Source organism: Rhinolophus hipposideros (assembly GCF_964194185.1).
Source record: "Rhinolophus hipposideros genome assembly, chromosome: 25".
In the NCBI taxonomy this organism is placed as follows: domain Eukaryota; kingdom Metazoa; phylum Chordata; class Mammalia; order Chiroptera; family Rhinolophidae; genus Rhinolophus; species Rhinolophus hipposideros.
In genome coordinates this window covers 13,938,814-13,959,437 of record NC_138071.1, presented here as the reverse complement: position 1 = coordinate 13,959,437, position 20,624 = coordinate 13,938,814, and the positions used below count along the sequence as shown (strand labels likewise).

Genomic DNA, 20,624 nt, shown 5'->3' with positions numbered 1-20,624 from the left:
AATAATGATAGAGTAAATGAATCAATACTGATATTTATAAGGTGTTTGATGAGTGTTAGTGGGTTGATTGATGCCTCCCAACCCCCCCAAAAAAGTATATGTTCATGATCTCATCCTTAGGACCCGTGAATATTACCTTATATGGCAAAAGATGCAATTAAGTTTAGGATTTTGACTGCAGGAGCTTATCCTGATGGGCTCTATATTTAATCAGATGTATCCTTGTAAAAGAGACGCAGAGGGAGTTTTGAGAAAGAAGAGGAGGAAGCAGTGTGACCACGCAGGCAGGAATTGGAGTGATGTGCCACAAACCTAGGAATGCCTGGAGCCTGCAGAAACTGGAAGAGGCAAGGAATGGATTCTCCCCTAGAGCCTTTGAAGGGAGTATTGTCCTTCTGATACCTTGATTTCAGACTTCTGGCCCCTACAACTGTGAGAGAAGAAATTTCTCTTGTTTGAAGCCACCCAGCTTCTGGAAACTTGTTACAGCAGGCTTAGGAAGCTAACACAGTGGGAAGGAGGTACAACTAATGGCTCAAGTTAGGTGTTGGGATTCCATAAATGTTCACGGTTCTTCTGGCCCAAACAATACCACAGGTTGATTGTATTGAGGTATTTAATTCTGTTGTAGACACTTTAGTTGTTACTATAGAAACTATGAAGTTGTGAGGTTCTTGTCAGTGAAAGTACTGGAGGCTAGATTAACACAGAGGGAATGCTATTAAAGGAATTCTTGCATTAGATGGAGGTTAGCCTGGATGATCTCAGATCCATTTAACTCAAGGATATATTTCCACAGAAAAATCTGCTTCCAAATATGAGGTTTAACATTTTAAGGATGATAATTAGAATAGTCAGACATATGGAGAGTACATTCACCTGGGAAAGGTATTTGAAGGTATAACGTACTCAGGACTTACCATCTATAAACTTTCCAGATCAGGAATTCTAAAAGCAATCCAGAGGCTACTGAAAATTCACTAGTGGAAAAATCAGTCAAATAAGATAACTCGTGTTTTTCCAAAATCACCAGTTAGGACTTACCCATGCCAACAATTCTAAAAGTATCTGCATGTTGTTGCCAATATAAAAGCTTTGATCTCTCCCTTTGTTCTACCTTATTTTAGAGATTACACATTTCCTTATATTGTTAAACTGCCACCATATTAATAGCTCAGTGTTGAGTGGTAAGATTATAAGGGAGGCAGATTCTTCTTTTCACTATCACTATATTCTTTTTTGGTTGAGAGAAAATGAGAAAACAGGAGGCCCAGAGGAAGACAGAAGTTATATTTAATGTATACATAATAAAATCATGCTGTGGCCATATTTACTTCAAAATTTTTGATGTCTCTCATGTTGAAAAGCATCATATAAAATATGTACTAGTATTAAACACATGTAAGATAGTACTGGCTGCTATAGAACTTACTGAGTGTTTCACAAATGTTTATAGCTAAATTCTGTATTTTGTAAAACATTCTTTTATTACAGAAGACATTCTCTTATCACACTAATACAGAAAAGCCTGGCCCTGAATTATAGGTAGAACAGATGTTAATTGGCCATGCCCAGTATTTCTGAGATAATAGCAGGACTTTGTTAGCCTCTGCAAATCACCCTAAACACACACTTTGCATGTAGCATCCCAGAGTGCCAAAAGAGTGGCAAAGTTCATATTTGACCTAGCCTGGATATTAAGGTGGTTACTTAACTCACCAATTACAGCATTGATGAGATCAAGGTCATGAATTTGATTGTTGTATAAACCAGTGTCATTTGTGTTCCAGAACCACAGCGTCATTCTTATTCTCACCTAGTTTTATTGTAGATATGGGCTATCTCAAGAACTACAGCAAAGAATTCAAACACAACTGCTCGGGAGAAACAGAAACTATCAAAACACTTGTCTATAGGATTATTTTTATATAACAAAGGTTATTGTTAGGTGGAAGAGCAGGGGAACTGTGGACAAAGGTCAAGAAAGCCACAACTGAAAATATCAGCACTCTGGGTGGTGAACACACAATGTGATATATAGATGATATAACACAGAATTGTACACCTGAAAGCTATGTAACTTTACTAACCATGGTCACCCCAATAAACTTTAATTTTTTTAAAAAAGAAAGAAAATAGCAGCACATAGCCCTGAAATGGTAAGTTCAAATGCTCCCTGGAAATCTATTGGAATTCTCAAGAATCTCTAAGAAGATCCCACTACCAATCTCAAGAGCTCATGGGAAGCTGCTGTATCTTACTGTCTATGGCAATCTGGTTGCCAATTGGTTCTGTTTCTCTAGTGAGCTTCTCTGGCCCAGTGGCTGGCTTGTCCATGTGAATTGCTTCAGGCCAATGGAATATGAGCAATTTGATTTATGCCACATCCAAGCAGGAGCTTTAAAGGTGCTTACATCGTATGGTTTGGTCTTTTGCTCCTGCCCTTTACTATGAGGACAGTATATCCCAGGTACGGCTAATTCTATCAGCCTAGTGCCAGAAGAAGACGACGAATGGAGCAGAACCAATCTAGTAAGCCAACCTGAGTTAAGCACAGCTGCAGCTGATCCCCAAACCCATGAACAAGAAATAAAAGTTTGTCATTAGTCACTGAGATTTTGCAGTTGCTTATATTTGTCTACTCCCAGGGAATACTAATAGGAGATTTTATATATTCATGTTCTTTAATTATTTTTCCTTTTTGTATCTAAAGTCTATAAGATTTTCTTATGTTGAAGAATTTAAAGACCCAATTTCTAACTCTAGTTCGATTTTCTTTTTATTAAAGTGCTTCAGTAGATAAAGTGTCAACACAAACTTTACTGAAATATTCACAAATAAAAGTCTTCTACTTTATGAATCACTCAAATAATGGTGTTCTATGCAGTAACAATAATCACCATTGGAGGTTGATTAATCTGAATTTATTCCTAACCATACACATTGGAAAATTCAAACTTGTTACCTTAACATATGGGGCTGGCTGTCAATAGCTGAATACTAGTCCCAGCAAGTCAGTGGAAAAATGATGCAATTTGAAACTAATCACTTCTCCTTGGTACCACAGTTTCTCCATCTGCACTGAGAATTAATCTTCCCTTCGAGAAGATTTGTAAAAAAGTATGAAATGTTAAGGCTTAGCGTACTTCTATGCCTCAGAAAGCATTCATGTGCATATTTTTAAAAGGGCAGCTTATTTGTTCTTGACACAAATTAAATACTATATGGTTTTAAATGAAATAGATTGATGACTGCTCTTTCCTTGAACATTATCTTTTTACTTAAATCACATTAAAATTATAGATTAATAGGGTTCATAGATGATATGCTCAGTAAATTATTTTGATTGCAAAGAGGACTCCCATCCTACTCAGGCAAAATTTACAAGTTATTTTAAGAAGTTTCATCCATTACATACTTACATTCATCATGACCTTCCCATAAAAACAGAAATCCGGCTACCTTAAAGCACAAAGAAGTAAAATTTTAAACTTTAATTAGAGTTTTGGTATAGTTCCTTTGGACATGGTTTGTAATTCGGTCATGAAAATGAGACTGGGGTTGACAAAGGACTGAGTCAATAAGCCAATTTTGATTAGACCTCCCCCTCCTGGCACAATTAAAGTGGCCTGGTGCTATCATAAAAAAGATTCAGTCATGTGTATGTGGTGGGTGGGGGTGGATTTAAAGTTAAAAAGCTTGATAATATAGATGACAAATGTGGGGATAGAAGAAATGTAAAATAGTCCTGATTGAATCAGAAACTTTTCTAAAAACTTGTCCTGTTGGGAAGTATTTGATTCTACTGTAAGAAAAGTTTATAGAGGTTGGTAAACTAGTCCTTATAGTTTCAAAGAAATGTGCAATACTTTTAGGTAGAAACAGTATTGCTAAATTACCAGCAGAAAAAAGAAAAAAAAATCAATCAGTACAGAAGAAAAATGGTAAGCTGTGATGCTCTTGCTGTTCAATTAATAATTGATCATGAGCACAAATGGTTACACCACCTCAATAAATAAACCATTCTGTAGTTAACTGGTCATTTAAAAAATGAATTGGATGAAAAAAATAATTTTCTACAGTGTACGCAGTCATTTTAAGACTAAGGTAGTTTTGGAAAAACATGAAGGCCTGTTTCATATCGGTTGTGGCAGAGCACTCCATGCCCTATACAGAGTACACAAAGAAATAATTTTCACATTGAACACAGATCTCTTAGGGAATAAAGAAAAAAACACTTCACACAATATTCATGCAGTATTTGGTAATAGTAAATCACCATCCTTCACAAAGCAGGTGCAAGTGTTCTAAAATCATCTCAGAGCTAATGATTTTAGAAAGAGGTGAGTGTTGAAATTCTAAATTTAAAATAAAGACTTAATTTCAAAGTTGGTTTTTCCAAACCTCTGGTAAATCCTAGGAATCCAGGGTGAGCAGAAGACAATGTTCTCTTTTATGACATGCACCTCCTATTACCATGATGAATGCCATGGGCCAAATGCCATAATAAACTTACACTCACTTGGGGCCAACAAAGGCCAGGCTGGTTCTAGGCAAGACTAAACGCAGTCCAACAAAAGAGCCCGTCAGGACTGATCCAGCAGATTTCTAAGGCCACCTGTCACCCAGCAGACCCCAGGGCAAGTTGATCAATTTTTTGTGACTCAGGATCCCAGCCTTGCACTATCTCCAGGCCCAGCAGCTCCCAGAACGCCCTGAACTCCACAGGATGTCGGTGGACTGGGCCAGCTCTCCCCTGGACAAGCTCTTCCAGAGGTGGAAACAAAGGCTGAATGGGCAGAGTAGGCAGAGCACCATTTATTGGAGCCAACCCCCATCTATCAGATGCTTTGTAGACCAGAGCTTAGTGATTCTGGAGCAGCTCTTCCCAACAGATGGGTTGTGAAAACACCTCTCTTTCCAGCCAGATCTCATATGAATAGTGGAAATCCTCAGGCAGATCCAACCTCTGCCCCAGCACACTCTGCAAGCAGTTATCCACAGGTGAGAATTCAGAGTCCTGGGGTCTGTCATACCGGCGGCTGTTAAAAGCCTCAATGTTGGCCCTCAAGGTGCATTCTTCTGCTTGGAAGTCCCACGGCCTGGCGTCGATGTCTGTGATGGGAAGAGAGAAAGAAGATGTGTACAATTCAGGACACTGCGCCCCTTACCACAGAACATGGTCTGTAGGATACCAACAATGGAACTGCTCAGAATTTCCTTTTCAGAATTTAAAGAGCCATGTACAAAGTAAGTAAATAACATGCCGTCACTCAGGTTTAAAAAATATACACATGCCTACATACAAATGCTTATATATGCAGAGACTATCTTTGGAAGGGTAGTCTAGAAACTGGTAGCAGTGATTACCACTGAGAAGGAAATGAGGACCCCGAAGGAGGTGGACTTCTTTTACTGTATTTCCTTTTCATTATTTCACCGTTTTACTAGTTATATGCATAGTAAGTTCTCAACGTCATTGATGGGTTCTGTGATTTTAAGTGAAATGACATATAAAGAAACCAATTTTATCATAGGTTAATTGATATAAATGAGAGGTAAGTTCTGAAGGTATCTCATCAACTTATAATGAAATGACATTGAACGAGGATATTATTCGAGGACCTCCTGATTATATTTTCAAAATGGCAACTCAGTTGCCTTTCTTGAGCTTTCCTCAGGATGGGTCTTTCCCATTTGAACAGAATCACCAGCTCTCAAAGAATGGGAAGAGGTACAACAAGGAGACGCAGAATGGATCAATTACTAAAGAATTTCCTGATTCCCTGGGACCTCCCCCAGCACATGATAATCATGTGTCAGCTTATGTTAAGATTATGAGGTGAAGGCTTCAGTGGAGGTAAAGACAGAAAACAGATAATCTGCTTTGTTTCTACTTATTCCACTTAGACACTTATTTCAGAGCCAGGGATACATATTTCCCAGATTGCTTATGTCCCACACTCAATGCTTTATCATAAGTGCAGCTGGGGTTTGGGCTCACAATGGCAGCAACAACAGATGTGCCCTTTACAGGACAAAACATTTTCATGTTTTAAAAGTCTATAAGAATTTAAATAGTTAATTGTGCTTTATGTCTTACAGTAGAAGTTGCATCCTGGCTTGTTATCTGCCAACTATACACGCCCTTAGTTCTCTGAACTCTTTACTGCAGCGTCCTCTAAAATTCAGGCAGGTTACAAAGTCGAGCAAACACAAGTCATTAGTCATCTTACCAAAAACTCTTCAATGCAATTATGCAAGAAATGATCAAATCCCACTACAGCAAACATCAATACAAGGAAAAAGCTCTCTAAAATAAATTCTTCCAAACTCTGGTCAATCTTAGCATAACTCCTGGTAGGTCAACCAGATATTGCAATGTGAGGCAATATACAGTTCCTAGCATTACCTAGACTGTGCCATAGCCAAAAGGGTTTAAATAGAATGTATCAAACCTTTAGATGTAACTTTCAGTTTACAGGTAATACCAGAGATAGAGGAATAATGTAAATGATACCCCACAAATCAAGTAGACAAATCTAGAAAGTGGATATGGAAACTGGAGAAAACTTGAACTATTTCTTCAATTAGTCAGTGTTGGGGGTAGGGGAGAAAAAAAGGGGGGCAGTGACTGCTAGAATCAAAACAAATAAAAGGATATAACAACCAGATGGAATTTATGGTCCTGGGTTGGATTATGACTTGGAAAAAAATAGCTTTAAAGAACATTTTGGGGCAACTGGGGAATTCTAAATTTAGACTTGATTATTAGATAAAATAAAAATGTAGTGGTATGGGAGGGTAGAAATGTTAACTGAAGAGAGAAGATGATAAAATAGCACATACAATTTGCTTTCATTTTAATAAAATGTGTATATGTAGAAAAATATCTGCAATAATATACAATAAGATGTTAACAGTGGTAATCTTTGGGTGATACAAATTTGGCTTAAATATGGTAATATTGTAAAATGTTTGCTTACTTGTATTTTCTTACTGCTTTGTAATAAATAAAAGGTTGTTTTAATTTAAGGGAAAAAAAGCTCTCAGTGAAAACTGTCATTTAAAGGAATGCTTTGGAAAGGGAGTAATTATCCCTCAACTTACTTGTTTAATAAAATAGGTTTTCATAGTTTACGTAGAATAGGGTACGTGCTAGATTGGGGCAGTGCATTAAAGTTTGTTATATCAGCACATGACCTATAACCACATATCTTCTCATCTAAAATATGTAACAATTCATACAATGAGAGTCGAGATAAATGTTTATTTAGTTTTGTTTAAACCCCAGGCGACTACTGGAGGTCCAAAGCTCTGAGAATACTCACCATTCCCGTAAGCCCAGTCATCATTCATGCGATGGCGCACTTTCTGGTAAATGGCTGACATGGTTTTCATGTTGCTTTTCCTCCACTGGCGCCCAAGGTACTTGGTCTGTATTTTTAGCAGCTTCAGGACATAAAGTTGTAGCATGGCCTGTTTGACCTTGAGCGCTCGCTTTAAGATTGGAGCAGACTTAAACACCACCAGCATCTGCCCATTTAAAGAGGGGTGGGAGTGAAGAAAGATATATGCAAATCTAAAGTTTCTTGGAATTTCCAACTCACAGATAAATTAAGCCAAATCTGGCTGGCCTCAGATTACCCTGGGGAGCTTTGAGAATCTATGGTCCAGGCTCTACTTAGATTTAATCTTTAAGAACATAGAGGAACTACTCCATTTATACTTCACAATGAAAAGTTTCTAATATTCAAAGTACATGATATAAAGTGCAAAAATATTTTGTCAGGTACACATCTCATTTGCACTGCTGGCAGTTTCTTGTGTATCTTCTAGAGGTAATTCTATGTATGCATATATTACTTTTATTAACAAAAATGATAGCCAACTACATATCCTGTTATACTATTTCATACCATGCCTTTTTAAAACAATATATCTTGAAAATTATTCCATCGAACTACCTCATTCTTTTTAATGTTATATAATATTCTATTATAAGGTTGTACCACAAATTCTGTAACCAGTTGGTCCCATATTAAGGACTAGTTAGGTTGTTTCTTATCTTTCATGATTACAAATAATGCTGCAATGAATAATCTTAGACTTGGGATGTGTAACTATAGTCCAAATAAGGACGCTAACTTCCCTACCAGAGCAGCCCTGACGAAGTGTCCATATTTAGCTTCCTGAAAAGAAATGGACTGGTAAATAATTATCTCATATAGAATAAATGTCCAGAATAAGGAGGGGCAAAATCTTAGGTAGTATTTAGTGTCTATCTATAGAGCTTGCAAAGCAGGAAGTCCAAACTATTTACTAGAGATTCAAAAAATTCGGTTAGATGGACACCTCAGTGATCTGAAGCGCCACTCACCATGGTTCTGGAATGCTTCCATTTGGTCAGCTTATTGAGCAGCCTCAGAAGGTTGATGCAGGAAAAGAGGTTCCTCCAGCAGAACTGATTGTTTTCTCCAGCTTCCTGTAATAAGGCATGCCTCTCATTATCTCAACACCTACAAGGCTGTCATTCCCACAGAAGCCTGGAAGTCACTAGTGGTCAGTCTAGAGGAGACTTTCCATATGAAATGCTTCCTCCTCACCATCCTGCTCTTCACACACTGAGGCCTTAACCCATGCAATATCTTTCATCTGAAAACACACAGCTGCCAATCCTAGAAGACTTCAGACTGAGAGCAAGCCACTGGTAAGAAAGATGACACATGAACATAGAAACTTCATTTAAGCAAGCTTTCTAATTTAGGATCAGAAAAGAGATGATAGAATTTTACCCCCATATACTTTACAACACTTATATAAGCCATATTTGTCACTGCTAGGAGTTATACTGGTAGATTTCAAACTATGTGAGATGGATCTGATATTCATTATGGTTGAATTATTTTAATCACCCCCCACCCTCCTTTATCAAACATATTGCAATAAATTGCTTAATTCTTCAGCATGGAAAGAAAAATGGCAGATGGTTAATTTTAACTAGGTGTTTCTCTTATGTTTCTCGATATCTTGTGAGCACCCAACCAGAAATAACAAATGGATGTCAGATTAGAAACAGATTAGAAACTCATCATTCAGGAGTCCTTATGGAATTTGGGGCCTATAAATATATACTGGTGTCAGAAGCTATATACATCAATGAGTATGCATGGTAGCCAATCTAACATCTTGGAAATTCCTCATGTCCACAGAGTGACAGGAGAGTGTAGGAGTAAAAGATGTGTAGAAGTGAGCTGCTGTCTGGTAAATGGAAAATTGCCCTCTCCTCTTCCAAATGAATTTGAAACAAGCAAGATAGGCATACATGTAATGTGGATTGAACATCCATGATTTTTGAGAGTATTAGGCTTGCCTAAGATATAAATAAGACTAAGGGTCAAAAGGTTTCAGGGAAATTTTTTAGAACTATTATTTAGAAAAAATGTTCTTCCTGTAGTAAATGTTCAATATTGTGTTTAGAACTAGTTCCCAGGAGAACCATCTGTTTCCATCCAAGGGAAACTTCCATGGGAGTTTCCACTCTAATGCATTAAGCTAGTTTGCCTTGCCCAAAACAGATCAGGTTCTATAGATGTTATGTCTTCTGTGGCTAACAGAGGAAACAGACTTTTAAATGTTTATTTTTTTAAAAAGAAGCAGGGGAAACAACAAACATATGGGATACAGGTAAGTGTATTGGAACTGTATCCTAATTTCTAACACGGTAGTAGCATTAAAAGCCTTGTATCCCTTAACACCCAAAGAATAATACGGGAGTAGAGGTACGGCCTTGTAGAAAAAGCACTGGAGTGAGCCCCAGGACACCTGGATTACGGTTTTGCCCTGGCTGTGTGATCTTGGGCAAGTCATTTCCCTATTTCCAATGAGAGGTTAAACTAGATAATCTCTGACACTTTTACTGCGTAAATTGATTTCAGAAACCCACAAAAAACAAGAAGTTGGTATTTTGACTATTTTATACACTTAATAATAACAATTTGAGCTGCTTTGTATATAAATGACATTTTTTGTGTATAAAAACTTCCTATTGTTGGACCGGCCTAGTGGCTCAGGCGGTTGGAGCTCTGTGCTCCTAACTCCGAAGGCTGCCTGTTTGATTCCCACATGGGCCGGGGGGCTCTCAACCACAAGGTTGCCAGTTCAACTCCTCGAGTCCTGCAAGGGATGGTGGGCTCCACCCCCTGCAACTAAGATTGAACACGGCACCTGGAGCTGAGCTGCCGCTGAGCTCCTGGATGGCTCAGCTGATTGGAGCACGGGCTCTCAACCACAAGGTTGCCGGTTTGACTCCAGCAAGGGATGGTGGGCTGCGTCCCCTGCAACTAGCAATGGCAACTGGACCTGGAGCTGAGCTGCGCCCCCCATAGCTGGGACTGAAAGGACAACTTGACTTGGAAAAGAGTCCTGGACGTACACACTGTTCCCCAATAAAGTCCTGTTTGCAACAAACAAACAAAAAACCTTCCTATTGTTATTCATTCTTGAAAAACACAAAAATATAGAAAAATGTACATCTGTGTTCCTAAACTTATTTTCTGGGGACGTTTCCATCCGCAGTCAGTGGATGGAAAGATTCATTCGGATGTATCTGACCGTCGTGGCAAAGGGGTTAAGATCCTTTCAGCTCTGACAGTTCAATAATTCTGTGATTTACGTCAACTTTCTGCAGTTGGTTTAAGAATGAAGTTCTGAGCCAAAGAAAATTAACTGTGGCTGCCTTTTCTTCAGAGCTCAGTCTCAGAAGTTCTAGGAAAGATGCCCCAATTCCCTCCTGACGATAATGTCGCCTGCCCAGGGCTTGCTCTCCTTTCTTTCTGACACTGCCTCCCTGACATTTACCGCTAGCCCCGGTTCTTGCATCACCAGATGCTGCCTGGAGTGGGCGCTGAAGGAACACCTGCTGGTCTGGGGCTCTCAGGATATGGGAGCCCAGTCTGGTCTCCCTTGCTTGCAGCAGCAGGCTCTGCATGGAGCCCTGCCTTGCCGTGTCCAACCCAACGATCACTTTCCCAGCAGGCCTTCAGCGGCATGGGTGCCATTTGAGATTTGCCAGGCTTCAGGGTTTTCTGCGTTTGTTTATGTTCCTTTTAGGCAGGTCACCTTCCATTTCTCTCTCTTTTTTTGCAGGACTCGGCATATTAAGTAAGATGTAAACTTCTGTGGGGAGATATATTTTGTGACTAGCAGAACCTGGCCATTCTCCTGCTGCTGGTACTTCACACTATTGAAAGCAAGGCTTTCGCTCACTTTCAGCCAGCTAAAGTTAAAAAGAAAACATGTGCCCATCTTCCACTCTCACAAGTAAATTATTTGTTTGTGCACACCTTGGGTCTAAAGATGTACAAGTATATATTAATAAAGACATACATATACATGGTAATTGCAACAAAATATTAACAGTGGTTATACGTAGGATATTTTAATTTCCCCCCCCTATTTTTCCAGTTTTCTCCAATTTTCTGCAATAGTATATATATCGACTTTATATTCAGAAAAAAACTTTAATGTTATTTAAAGAAAACCTATACGCTTAAAAAAACCAGTATATTTTCTGTTTACAATTAATTCATTAAGCCTGAAAAAAGAGATAAATCTTCAAGATGAGTCATTTCTGAGTATGGAAGCCATCAGTTTAGATAAATAAACCATTATACTGAGGATGTATGTGGGGTAAACTTGCTAATTACTTAAGCCCATGATTGGACTTACATTGTAAATTCAAGCTAAAAAACAAAACAAACAAACTGTGGTTACCAAACGAAACCACCAGGTGCCACTGCTGCTTCACAGAAAGGAGAGGCATACCCAGCCTGAATTTGTTTTTGATTAAGAATAGATACATGCTTTCACCCACTCTTGCATAATAATAAAGTCTTCTCAGAGGCATAACAATTATTTTGATAATTTTATGCTCATATACCAAAAGGTCAATTGAGATATGAAAGAGATATGAAAGTATGGTTCCCATCAATTCCTAAATAGGGGATTGAGAAAAGACAACACATTGTATCAAGAAATAGATTCAGGGCTGGACCGGTGGCTCAGGTGGTTGGAGCTCCATGCTCCTAACTCCGAAGGCTGCTGGTTCGATTCCCACATGGGCCCAGTGGGCTCTCAACCACAAAGCTGGCAGTTCAATTTCTCGAGTCCCGCAAGCGCCCCCTGCAACTAAGATTGAACACGGCACCTTGAGCTGAGCTCCCAGATGGCAGTTGGTTGGAACGTGTCCTCTCAACCACAACGTTGACGGTTCGACTCCCGCAAGGGATGGTGGGCTGTGCCCCCTGCAACTAGCAACTGGCAACTGGACCTGGATCTGAGCTGCGCCCTCCACAACTAAGATTGAAAGGACAACAACTTGACTTGGAAAAAAGCCCTGAAGTACACACTGTTCCCCAATAAAGTCCTGTTCCCCTTCCCCAATAAAATCTTTAAAAAAATAGATTCAGGTCATAAAAGCTGGCTTTATGTTTTGAATTACCCTACTAATAGACAAATGTTAATGCTATCTGTGTACCACTGTTCCTGTGATAAAGTGCATTCTTTATTCCAGCTCTGAATAGCAGGATGTAGGTCTCTAGCCTGCCTCTGCTGCTTTCAACAGTACGATTTGGGCAGTTATTTAACTTCTCTACCCATAAGACAGTAATACCAACCTCATCCAGTTGTTTTAAAGATTGGATAACATCATGTACATAAACAAAGTTGGACAACTTATCACCTCTCTCTGTAGGGGTAAGTAGTTCCCAGCTTCCTTGGCTGCTGAGACCACATCTAAATAAGACAGGGAATCTTGGTCCAGTGTTAAAATGGGTGCTAGACTTGGTGTCTCCGGACATGGGCCTTTCATCATTCACGGCCTGTCATCTGTGAAGAGTGGAACATCCAAGTCACTTTATCCAATGGGCCCTCAGGCTTCTCATCTTTGAAATAGGGTTTTGGACCAAATGGCTCTCAGGTTCCATTTAGCGAAGAATCTGAAAGTTCTATACAACCTGTATCACAGAAAGCATTTTTGCATAATATATGTTTCTAATGCAACAATCGGCAGGTATTAAAGTTGGGGGACAAAGGGTTGTAGCACACACAGGTGCTGTCATCTCATCATTTAGCTTTTTTTTTTTTATCATTCAGCATTTATTGAGCTCCTTCCATGTACCAAATACGGTGCTAGATTCTGGAGATATAAAAATGATGACAATATCTCTTCCTTTAAAGAGTTTTCAGTCAAATGGAGAAACAGATACAGTTACAATGCAACAGAGTGAGGGTATGGACCGAGGTGTAACTAAGGAGCTGTGACAATACATGATGAGGTAGACACTTGATCTTCAATATGCTGTTCATCAGTCAGTTTCATGGAATTCAGAATAACTCTAAGGATGTCTTCTGATTTGCCTCAAGCTGTTCCCAGGATGAGGAATTTCCTGAGTCATCCTTCTGTGGCTAGATTGACTTTTGTGTCAGAGAGACCCAGGCGAGGTATTTTCTGAAGTACCACTCCTGGGTGTTATAACCCATAAGAAAAGCGAGTAGCTTGTATGTAGCACAGCAGAAAGAAGACAGATAACTGTTTGGGACAGACCGGAAGAGATGCTCCTGACATTTTGCACAGAAGTTCACATTCAATTTCAGTCCCCTTATCTTCCTAAATTTCCTCTCCTTCTTAGTGTTTCTCACTGACCCTTTTCTCTTCTCTACAGAATGCTATGCTCAGCTTTTCCAAATTATTCTCAACTGGATCAGCAATTCCAAACCCCTACCGCCTCTCGGCTTTTGCCAGTAGGCCTTTATTGAACGGAAACTCCCAAACCAGGGCATTCTGGGGATGGAGAAAAAATGGAACAGCAAATGCCAGCTTCTGCCACCTGGCAATTTCAAAGGTCACCCCATCCCCATCTGCTTACCAGACTCTCCGTGGTGAGTTCTGGCAAATCCTGGATGGTACAGCAAGGGTAGTCCAGGCCCGAGATGCTGCAAGATGCGGAGATAGGGCAGGCTTTAGGAAAATCACAATGGCAGGAAACAGTTGCACCTGAAAGGGCAGGAGTCATTTCTCTCTCTAGCAGGCCCCATTTATTTCCCAAACTGCTTAGTGACCTTAGCGGAAACTAAGGGTTCTGGTGCGAGGCAACTCCAGCTCTAATCTCCTCTCCTCAGAGTCATGAAAGGAACCAACTGAGTTCTTTCAGGCTGGCCCACCATGTGGCAGATGCAAAAGAGAACCTCTGTATAGCCAGCTTTCTCCTCCATTCTTTAAAGGAATATGCAAGCTTGTGTGCATTTGTGTCTCTGTATGTAAGTGTCTGCTGGATGTATGTGTGAATATCACTGTGCTTCCAGAAACGTTGCCCACATTTATTCCACGTAACCTGTGGATGTGAGGATGAAACAAAGACCTCTCCTGTGTCTCTCACCAGATGTTTCTGAAGGCCAGGAGCTCTGGGGAATGAAGCTGCTCCTAAAGGAAGCTTGAAACAGAGGCAGCTTCCTGCAGCAGGGCCAATCTAGTAGCTCAAGAATGGCAACAGCATCTGTCCCGAAAACTGACAGTGGGGCACGGCCAGGGAGCTGGAGGCTCCGCAAGGAGCCTGGGAAGCAGGGAAATGAGGCATGATGACAGGAACACGCCAAGTGACAGTTCTGTCTCTCCTCGTCTCCCTTCTGTACTGGTACAATGCAGAATTGAGACTAGCTAATCTCTCATGCTCCTTCTAGTCCTGATATTCCGTGAGGTTTTAAACACCAATCGACCTGAACTAGTGCAGTTGGAAATAAAGAGGTTGGCACAGCAGGGGCAATAAAGAATATGGGTTTCCTTGGGCCTGTTTCTGCATTTTGAAAGTCAAAACTTCTATCCAAGCAAAAGGCAACAATTTATTTGACTAGAAATGTTTTGCCTTTGTCCAAGAAACCCACAGAGATAACCTAGGGAACAAGGGGAGGCGAGGAGAGGGCGGTGGACCTACCTACACTGTTGCTCATCATCTTAATCCCGTCTCCTGGACTCTCCCAGGGCTGCCAGTTCTGTGCTTCTCCATCAGGATAAACGTTCTCGGCTGGCTTATCAACTTATCTACCTACCTCCCACTGACAAAGCCCCATGGCAAAGGAGGTGCTGGTGACCAGGAAATGGGGGCGGGAAATCACAGATGGATGCATTCCAATCTCAGTGAACTGAATTCTAGCCTCAGGGGCCATACAATAAGCTTACAAGTTTCTAGACTATCTAGATGGCAAGAACCATGAGGAAACTGAGCACGGATGAGCCCCAAGTTCTCAGGGATCAGGTAACGGTCAAGTAGGTAGGCGTGCACGGGAGGACCTCCCAGCCAGGCCGACCTTAGCAAGGGCTGCGCAGTCCGGGACGATCAGACTTCCAACTCCCAATTGAACGTGATGGACACCTATTGGATTGTTTGCCCCTCTCTTTCCAGGCCCATGTGTTCAGTAGGGAGCATTTCATTTCCGAACCCCACTCCCCCAGCCACAGTTGATCGATCCAGGGATGGACCTCTAACCCTGGGAATGTGAAACAAGGATCGAGCCACTGTAACCTCTGAAGTGTCATCAGGTGGGACATGCGTAGCTCATGTGAGCCTATTTCACTGAGTGGCCTGGGAAGCAGACAATGCAATTTGTCAGTGAGAGAGGAAATGGAGCAGAACTATGGCTTGGTGTCCACAGACAGAGGTAGAGGGCGTCCTGGTCTCCCCACACTACAGACCAACCCTGAGGCCCAGAGCTGCAACCCTGTCCTGGGTTCCAGATGATATACCTCCCATTTCTTTTTAATAGATTCTCCACTCTGCATAAGCCAGGTCCAGCTTGTTTCAGTTACTTATAACTAAGAGGGTGGACTGAAACACACCGGTACTTTCATGAAGCTGTGGCCCTCACCCCACCCGACCTACACTTTCATTTTCCCTAGTAACCCAACTAGCATGTTTTAGCACCCTTTTTAAGGGGGCCCGTATACAAGGCTCTCTGCTGAGTAGAAAACACATTCTCCAATGCTTCCTCCAAATGGGAAAAGTATTTAAAGCAATCTCATATGTTTATCTTAACTAATGCATACAAAAGCTCTACGATATAGTCAGAGGAGGTATTATTCTCATTTTAAAGATGAAAATATTGTGGCTCAGAAAAACCAAGTATGTGACTGGAGATTACATAGCTAGCAAATGGCAGATCCAGGTCTCATGACTTCCGGTTCTGTGCGTGTGTTAAATTACATATAAGTGAGCTGGTCTCCACGGTGGGATTTCAGGCAGGACAGACAGACTGCTGAGGCCACACCTCCTAGCCCCTCTCCCGTCACTCCAAGTATCAGATCAGCCTTCTTACTTCTCCTCCAGGAAATGTGTCTCTGTTTAAGCACTTCTGGTACGCTCTACTGATTGAAGTGCTTCCCGTTCTTAGGGAAGCAGAAAATTAAGGAATAAGGATCTACTCTGTAACCCTCCCTTGCCCTCCCACTGCCAAGTCCCCACTTGGCTGGAGGAGTGGAAAGCAATTTGTATTCACAGCAATTGTGATCAGAAAGCAATTTATGTTTTGATCCCGCCTTCACTGCTGACTGAAGCGGCCTCACCAGAGTGTTCATCCCGAGCAAGTCAATCAACCTGAGTTTCTTTCCTAATTGGTACAATGAGAAATCAAACATGGCGTACTACCTCTTAGCACCGCTGAGATTAAATAATGGATGTGAAAATAACGCAAGTTTTAAAACTACAACGTGATCTAAGTAAGGGTCTAGTATTTCCTTTCAGTTACAAATTCTGTATTACACTTTAGTTTACAAAGTAGTGGAACTGATCCAACTTATGATTTATAACAAGATCGGGGCTGGCCAGACGGGCAGGCTGTTTCACAAGAAACATCTTTTGGATCTTCTGACACAGGACTGAAATTTCATCGTTGTAGTTTTGTTGCTTGGAGTCATGACAGTTTTCAGTTTTCAAAACTTTTAAAATACAAATATCTTTGTGAAGAGGCCAAACCCATACACCCCAACAGCTAACACTTCAAGGAAATTAAATTTGACAGCGACAGCTCTAAGAAAGAAGGGACTAGGGACACCAGGAGAACTGAGTCTCAGAGACGAAGGAATTTTCTCAACCACCCCAAACTAGCCCTTTGAAATAAACCTGTCCAGAGCCCATACCTGTTTTTAGCAGTGATGTAGGACAAAATATTTTGATTGAAGAACTTCAGGATCAGTGGAATGCAGTTGGCAAATACCAAATGTTGCGATACATATTCAAACTGAATTAAAAGATCAAAGCAGAAAGGGTTGCTTATTTGGGGGAGAATAGAAGGTATGTATGAAAAAGAGAGGCAAGTATAATTCTAATATCCACTCCTCAGAATAGTCACTGTCCACTTGTGTTATCAGTCTTCTTGTCTGGGAAGTGGGGAGAAATATCTTCAGCCAGCCCATCTTATACGGAAGGAGACAATCTGCAGAGGAGCAAACTCCTGACCCAAAGCACAAAACACAAACAAGCCAGAAGGAAAATCCCACTCCAGATAAATAGAAAGAATTGCTGTGAGATTTGTAACTAATCCCAACAGGAAAGGGAAGGCTCCCTGAATTGTTCTCTATACCAAACCCCAGGCTCATAGTGTTTCCACTGTGATTGATAAGCAGGGACAGGTGCAACTTACTCCTGGTGACTGCTGGCATCACTGTGTCAGGACGGAGACAATGCACAGTAACCAAATGAACCACGGGAATGTGGGCTCCAGGGAGAGTATGTATGGTTCATCGTATTATCCCTGTACTATCAGTATGTTAATGAATGAATCCACAGGAGCCCTTCCGTCAATAGGCACTGCGCTGAGAATAAGTCCCAGACCTCTCTGATGAGCTAAACGCCACAACACAGGCGCTCCCTTCTGCTCTCTTGAATCTGGATGGGGTTTGTGTCCAGGAAGACCTAGTGGAGGCAGTGTCATGGAGCTGTGTCACCATGGATTTTGCCCAGGATACACTGAGGAGTATCAGACACAATTTGTCTCCAGATCCAGAACCTAGACGACTGGGAGAGTGCAGAAACTGTGTTGACAAACCAGAAAATGGTGCCACTTGAAATCCCCTACTTCTTCCTGATTACCAAGTAGCCACCATGGCAGCAAGTGAAGCTGCCCTCTGTCCCTGAACGTGTGGTTAGAGGTGGGGAGTCAGCTTGTGCTGCCCATTTCTTCTGATCAAATATTTCTTCTGGCAGCTGACCCAGGGTATTTTTCAAAGCCCCAGATGGAGAAGCCAGTCCATACCACGGAAAATGGTTTTCAGTTTGAGATGTGTCTGTAGCCTTGTCAGGATTCCCTGACACTGACACACACTGGCGAGGCCCAGCAAGCCACCCACCTGTCTGGCTGTTGGTCCACACACTGCCCACCAAGCGAGGCGGCAGAAACACACAGCCACGTGCACCCTTCTCTATTCTTCTACCAGGAACACGTACCTCCCACCCACCCCAACTCCTCCCAGCCCTGCTGCTGCTCAGCGAACACTAGCAGAAGTGTGAGCACCCAGGACACCCCAACACACCCAAAGACGTCTTTGCATGTACTAAAGTGGAGAAGTGCCCTGGTTGTATACTCAGTGGACACAGACCCTGCAGGGACCTCCCTGCCGTCTGAGGACCTGCTCTTCCTCCGGCAAACTTGGTTCTGACTTTGTAGGAGGAAAATAGAGCAGAGCTTCTGTGAGGGGATGACAAGCCTCCTCTCCTTCCCTGGCTCTCGCCACAGAGACCATCCATTCACTGCCATCTTCCCCTATACCTTGGCGATGCCCACAGGACCAAGTCCAAACTCCTTAGTGTGGCACCAACACCTTCATGGAAAAGCAGGTTAACCTTCCTGAGCTCTGGTTTCCTCATCTATAAAACGGGTAAAATACGACCTACTGCATAGGGTTGAGTGAATTCAATGAGAACCCACACAAGCTTAACAGAGTGCCAGGCACATTATAGCTCCTGGATAATTGTATATTTTCCTGTATAGTATGGTCTGCCCCATTGTCCCCTTTAGCCTTAGGGGTCACCAGGCCTCTCCATCTTCTCCGACCCCAGGCAGAACTCCAGCAATATTTCGTCAGTTTCATAAGGTACTGTGCTCTCTCCCCTCTGGACTTTCACAAATTAGCTTTTCTGCTTGAAATGCTTCCTGTCGTCTTTCCCTGACAACTCCCATATCCCAGTACACATTTCTTTCTTTAGGACTCAGACTAGAAGTCACTTCTCCTCCACTTCAGGCTGACTCAGTGTGTCCATGGCAGTCAGTGCTGACCTATGTCACAGTCCGTACCCCTCTACCATTGGCTGTTTAAGGATCTGCATCCTCACACGCCCTTTAGGGCCAGAGCTGTGCCTTATTCAGAATCGCATCTCAAATGTTAGAAAAGTGCTTCCCATATCAAAAACTATGCCCAACATACTTTTTCCCCTTTTTGTGGAAAGTTTGAATCCTGCCTTCCATCGCTTCAAGGCTGGCTGGGCCTATTCCCAAGAAACTATATTCCTACCCACAACCCTCATCTGATGCTTGAAGGACAGCCATCTGTACCCTTATAGGACAGTTCCCCACATGGCACTCCATACCCCCACCCCAAGCCGGGGTGACAGGTGTCTGGATTCCCTGAGTGACATAAAGAGAAGGCTGGAAGATGCTCAGCAGGGCTACGAGGGCTCCTGGTCCCTCGCGGGGAGACAGGGCCTGAAGAACACCTGCGCCCTGTGGACAAGCGCTCCCCACTGCTCACCTGATAGATGTGGTTCAGTTTGAAGTGTTTGAGGAGGAGCAGGAGCAGGGCAGAGATGCTCTTTACGATGATCTCCTTGTGCCTGTTCACGTCGATGCCCAGCTTCATGCTCTGGAGAACAGTGACGCTACAATGGGGACAGGAGTCAGGGCAGGGGCGGCAGGGGAGAGGCCTCCATGACCCAGCGTACAGACAGCCAGGCCTTGGGGAACCCGAACTTCTGGCCTACGGAAACCTCCAGGGTTCCCACTTCTAAGCCTGTTTGGAGAAAACCACCTGGAGTCTCTGTTTCTCTCTCCGCTTTGGCAAGCTCATCCCTTGGCAAAGCCCACCCACGTACCTGGGCGGCCAGTCATGGGCACTGAAGCTGCCCTCCAGGCCCTCGATTCTGAGCTCAAAAGGGCACAGCAGAGAACACTGTAGTGAAAAGGGACTACTGGTGGCGGAGGAGAGACCTCTTTGGAGACAATCCCTGTGCGTGTTGACAAGGTGGGGTGGGCACTGGGAGACCCCATAGAAGAGACGGCTAGTACTGAGCAGCTGCCCCAGTGGAAGCACTCACGGCATCTCCTCAGGAAGGACGTCTGCCAGGATATTGATAGAGTCTGTCTTAGCCTTGGAGGTGGGCGCTGCGGCCAGCAGAATCTTAAGCAGAGCAATCTGGAAAGCAGAAAATGAGGACATGCATCCCCGTCAGGCCCATTCAACAAGGCAATTCTTCAACACCCCAACAGCCATACGAGAAGTGTTTTAAAGCTTTCCTTTCAGTTCTTCCCTCAATGATCAAATCTCTCCAGCCCCCAGAGGGCAAACAGGTGCCCAGTCCTGA

The 20,624-nt window shown here is 42.4% G+C and overlaps 1 protein-coding gene across 1 annotated transcript in view; it reads right to left on the bottom strand.

Annotated features, from left to right (window-relative positions):
• Positions 1-1,270: 1,270 nt before the first annotated feature.
• Positions 1,271-20,624, bottom strand: part of STRIP2 (striatin interacting protein 2) — a 39,852-nt gene continuing 20,498 nt past the window's right edge. Inside the window, exons 15-21 of the mRNA XM_081038760.1 lie at positions 20,358-20,455; positions 19,796-19,922; positions 17,189-17,289; positions 13,929-13,995; positions 8,381-8,485; positions 7,332-7,536; positions 1,271-5,115 (exon numbers count right to left, since the gene is read on the bottom strand). Of these exons, the coding sequence (XP_080894886.1) occupies positions 4,865-5,115; positions 7,332-7,536; positions 8,381-8,485; positions 13,929-13,995; positions 17,189-17,289; positions 19,796-19,922; positions 20,358-20,455 (954 nt within the window). The 3' untranslated portion in view covers positions 1,271-4,864. The remainder of the gene's footprint in view (positions 5,116-7,331; positions 7,537-8,380; positions 8,486-13,928; positions 13,996-17,188; positions 17,290-19,795; positions 19,923-20,357; positions 20,456-20,624) is intronic.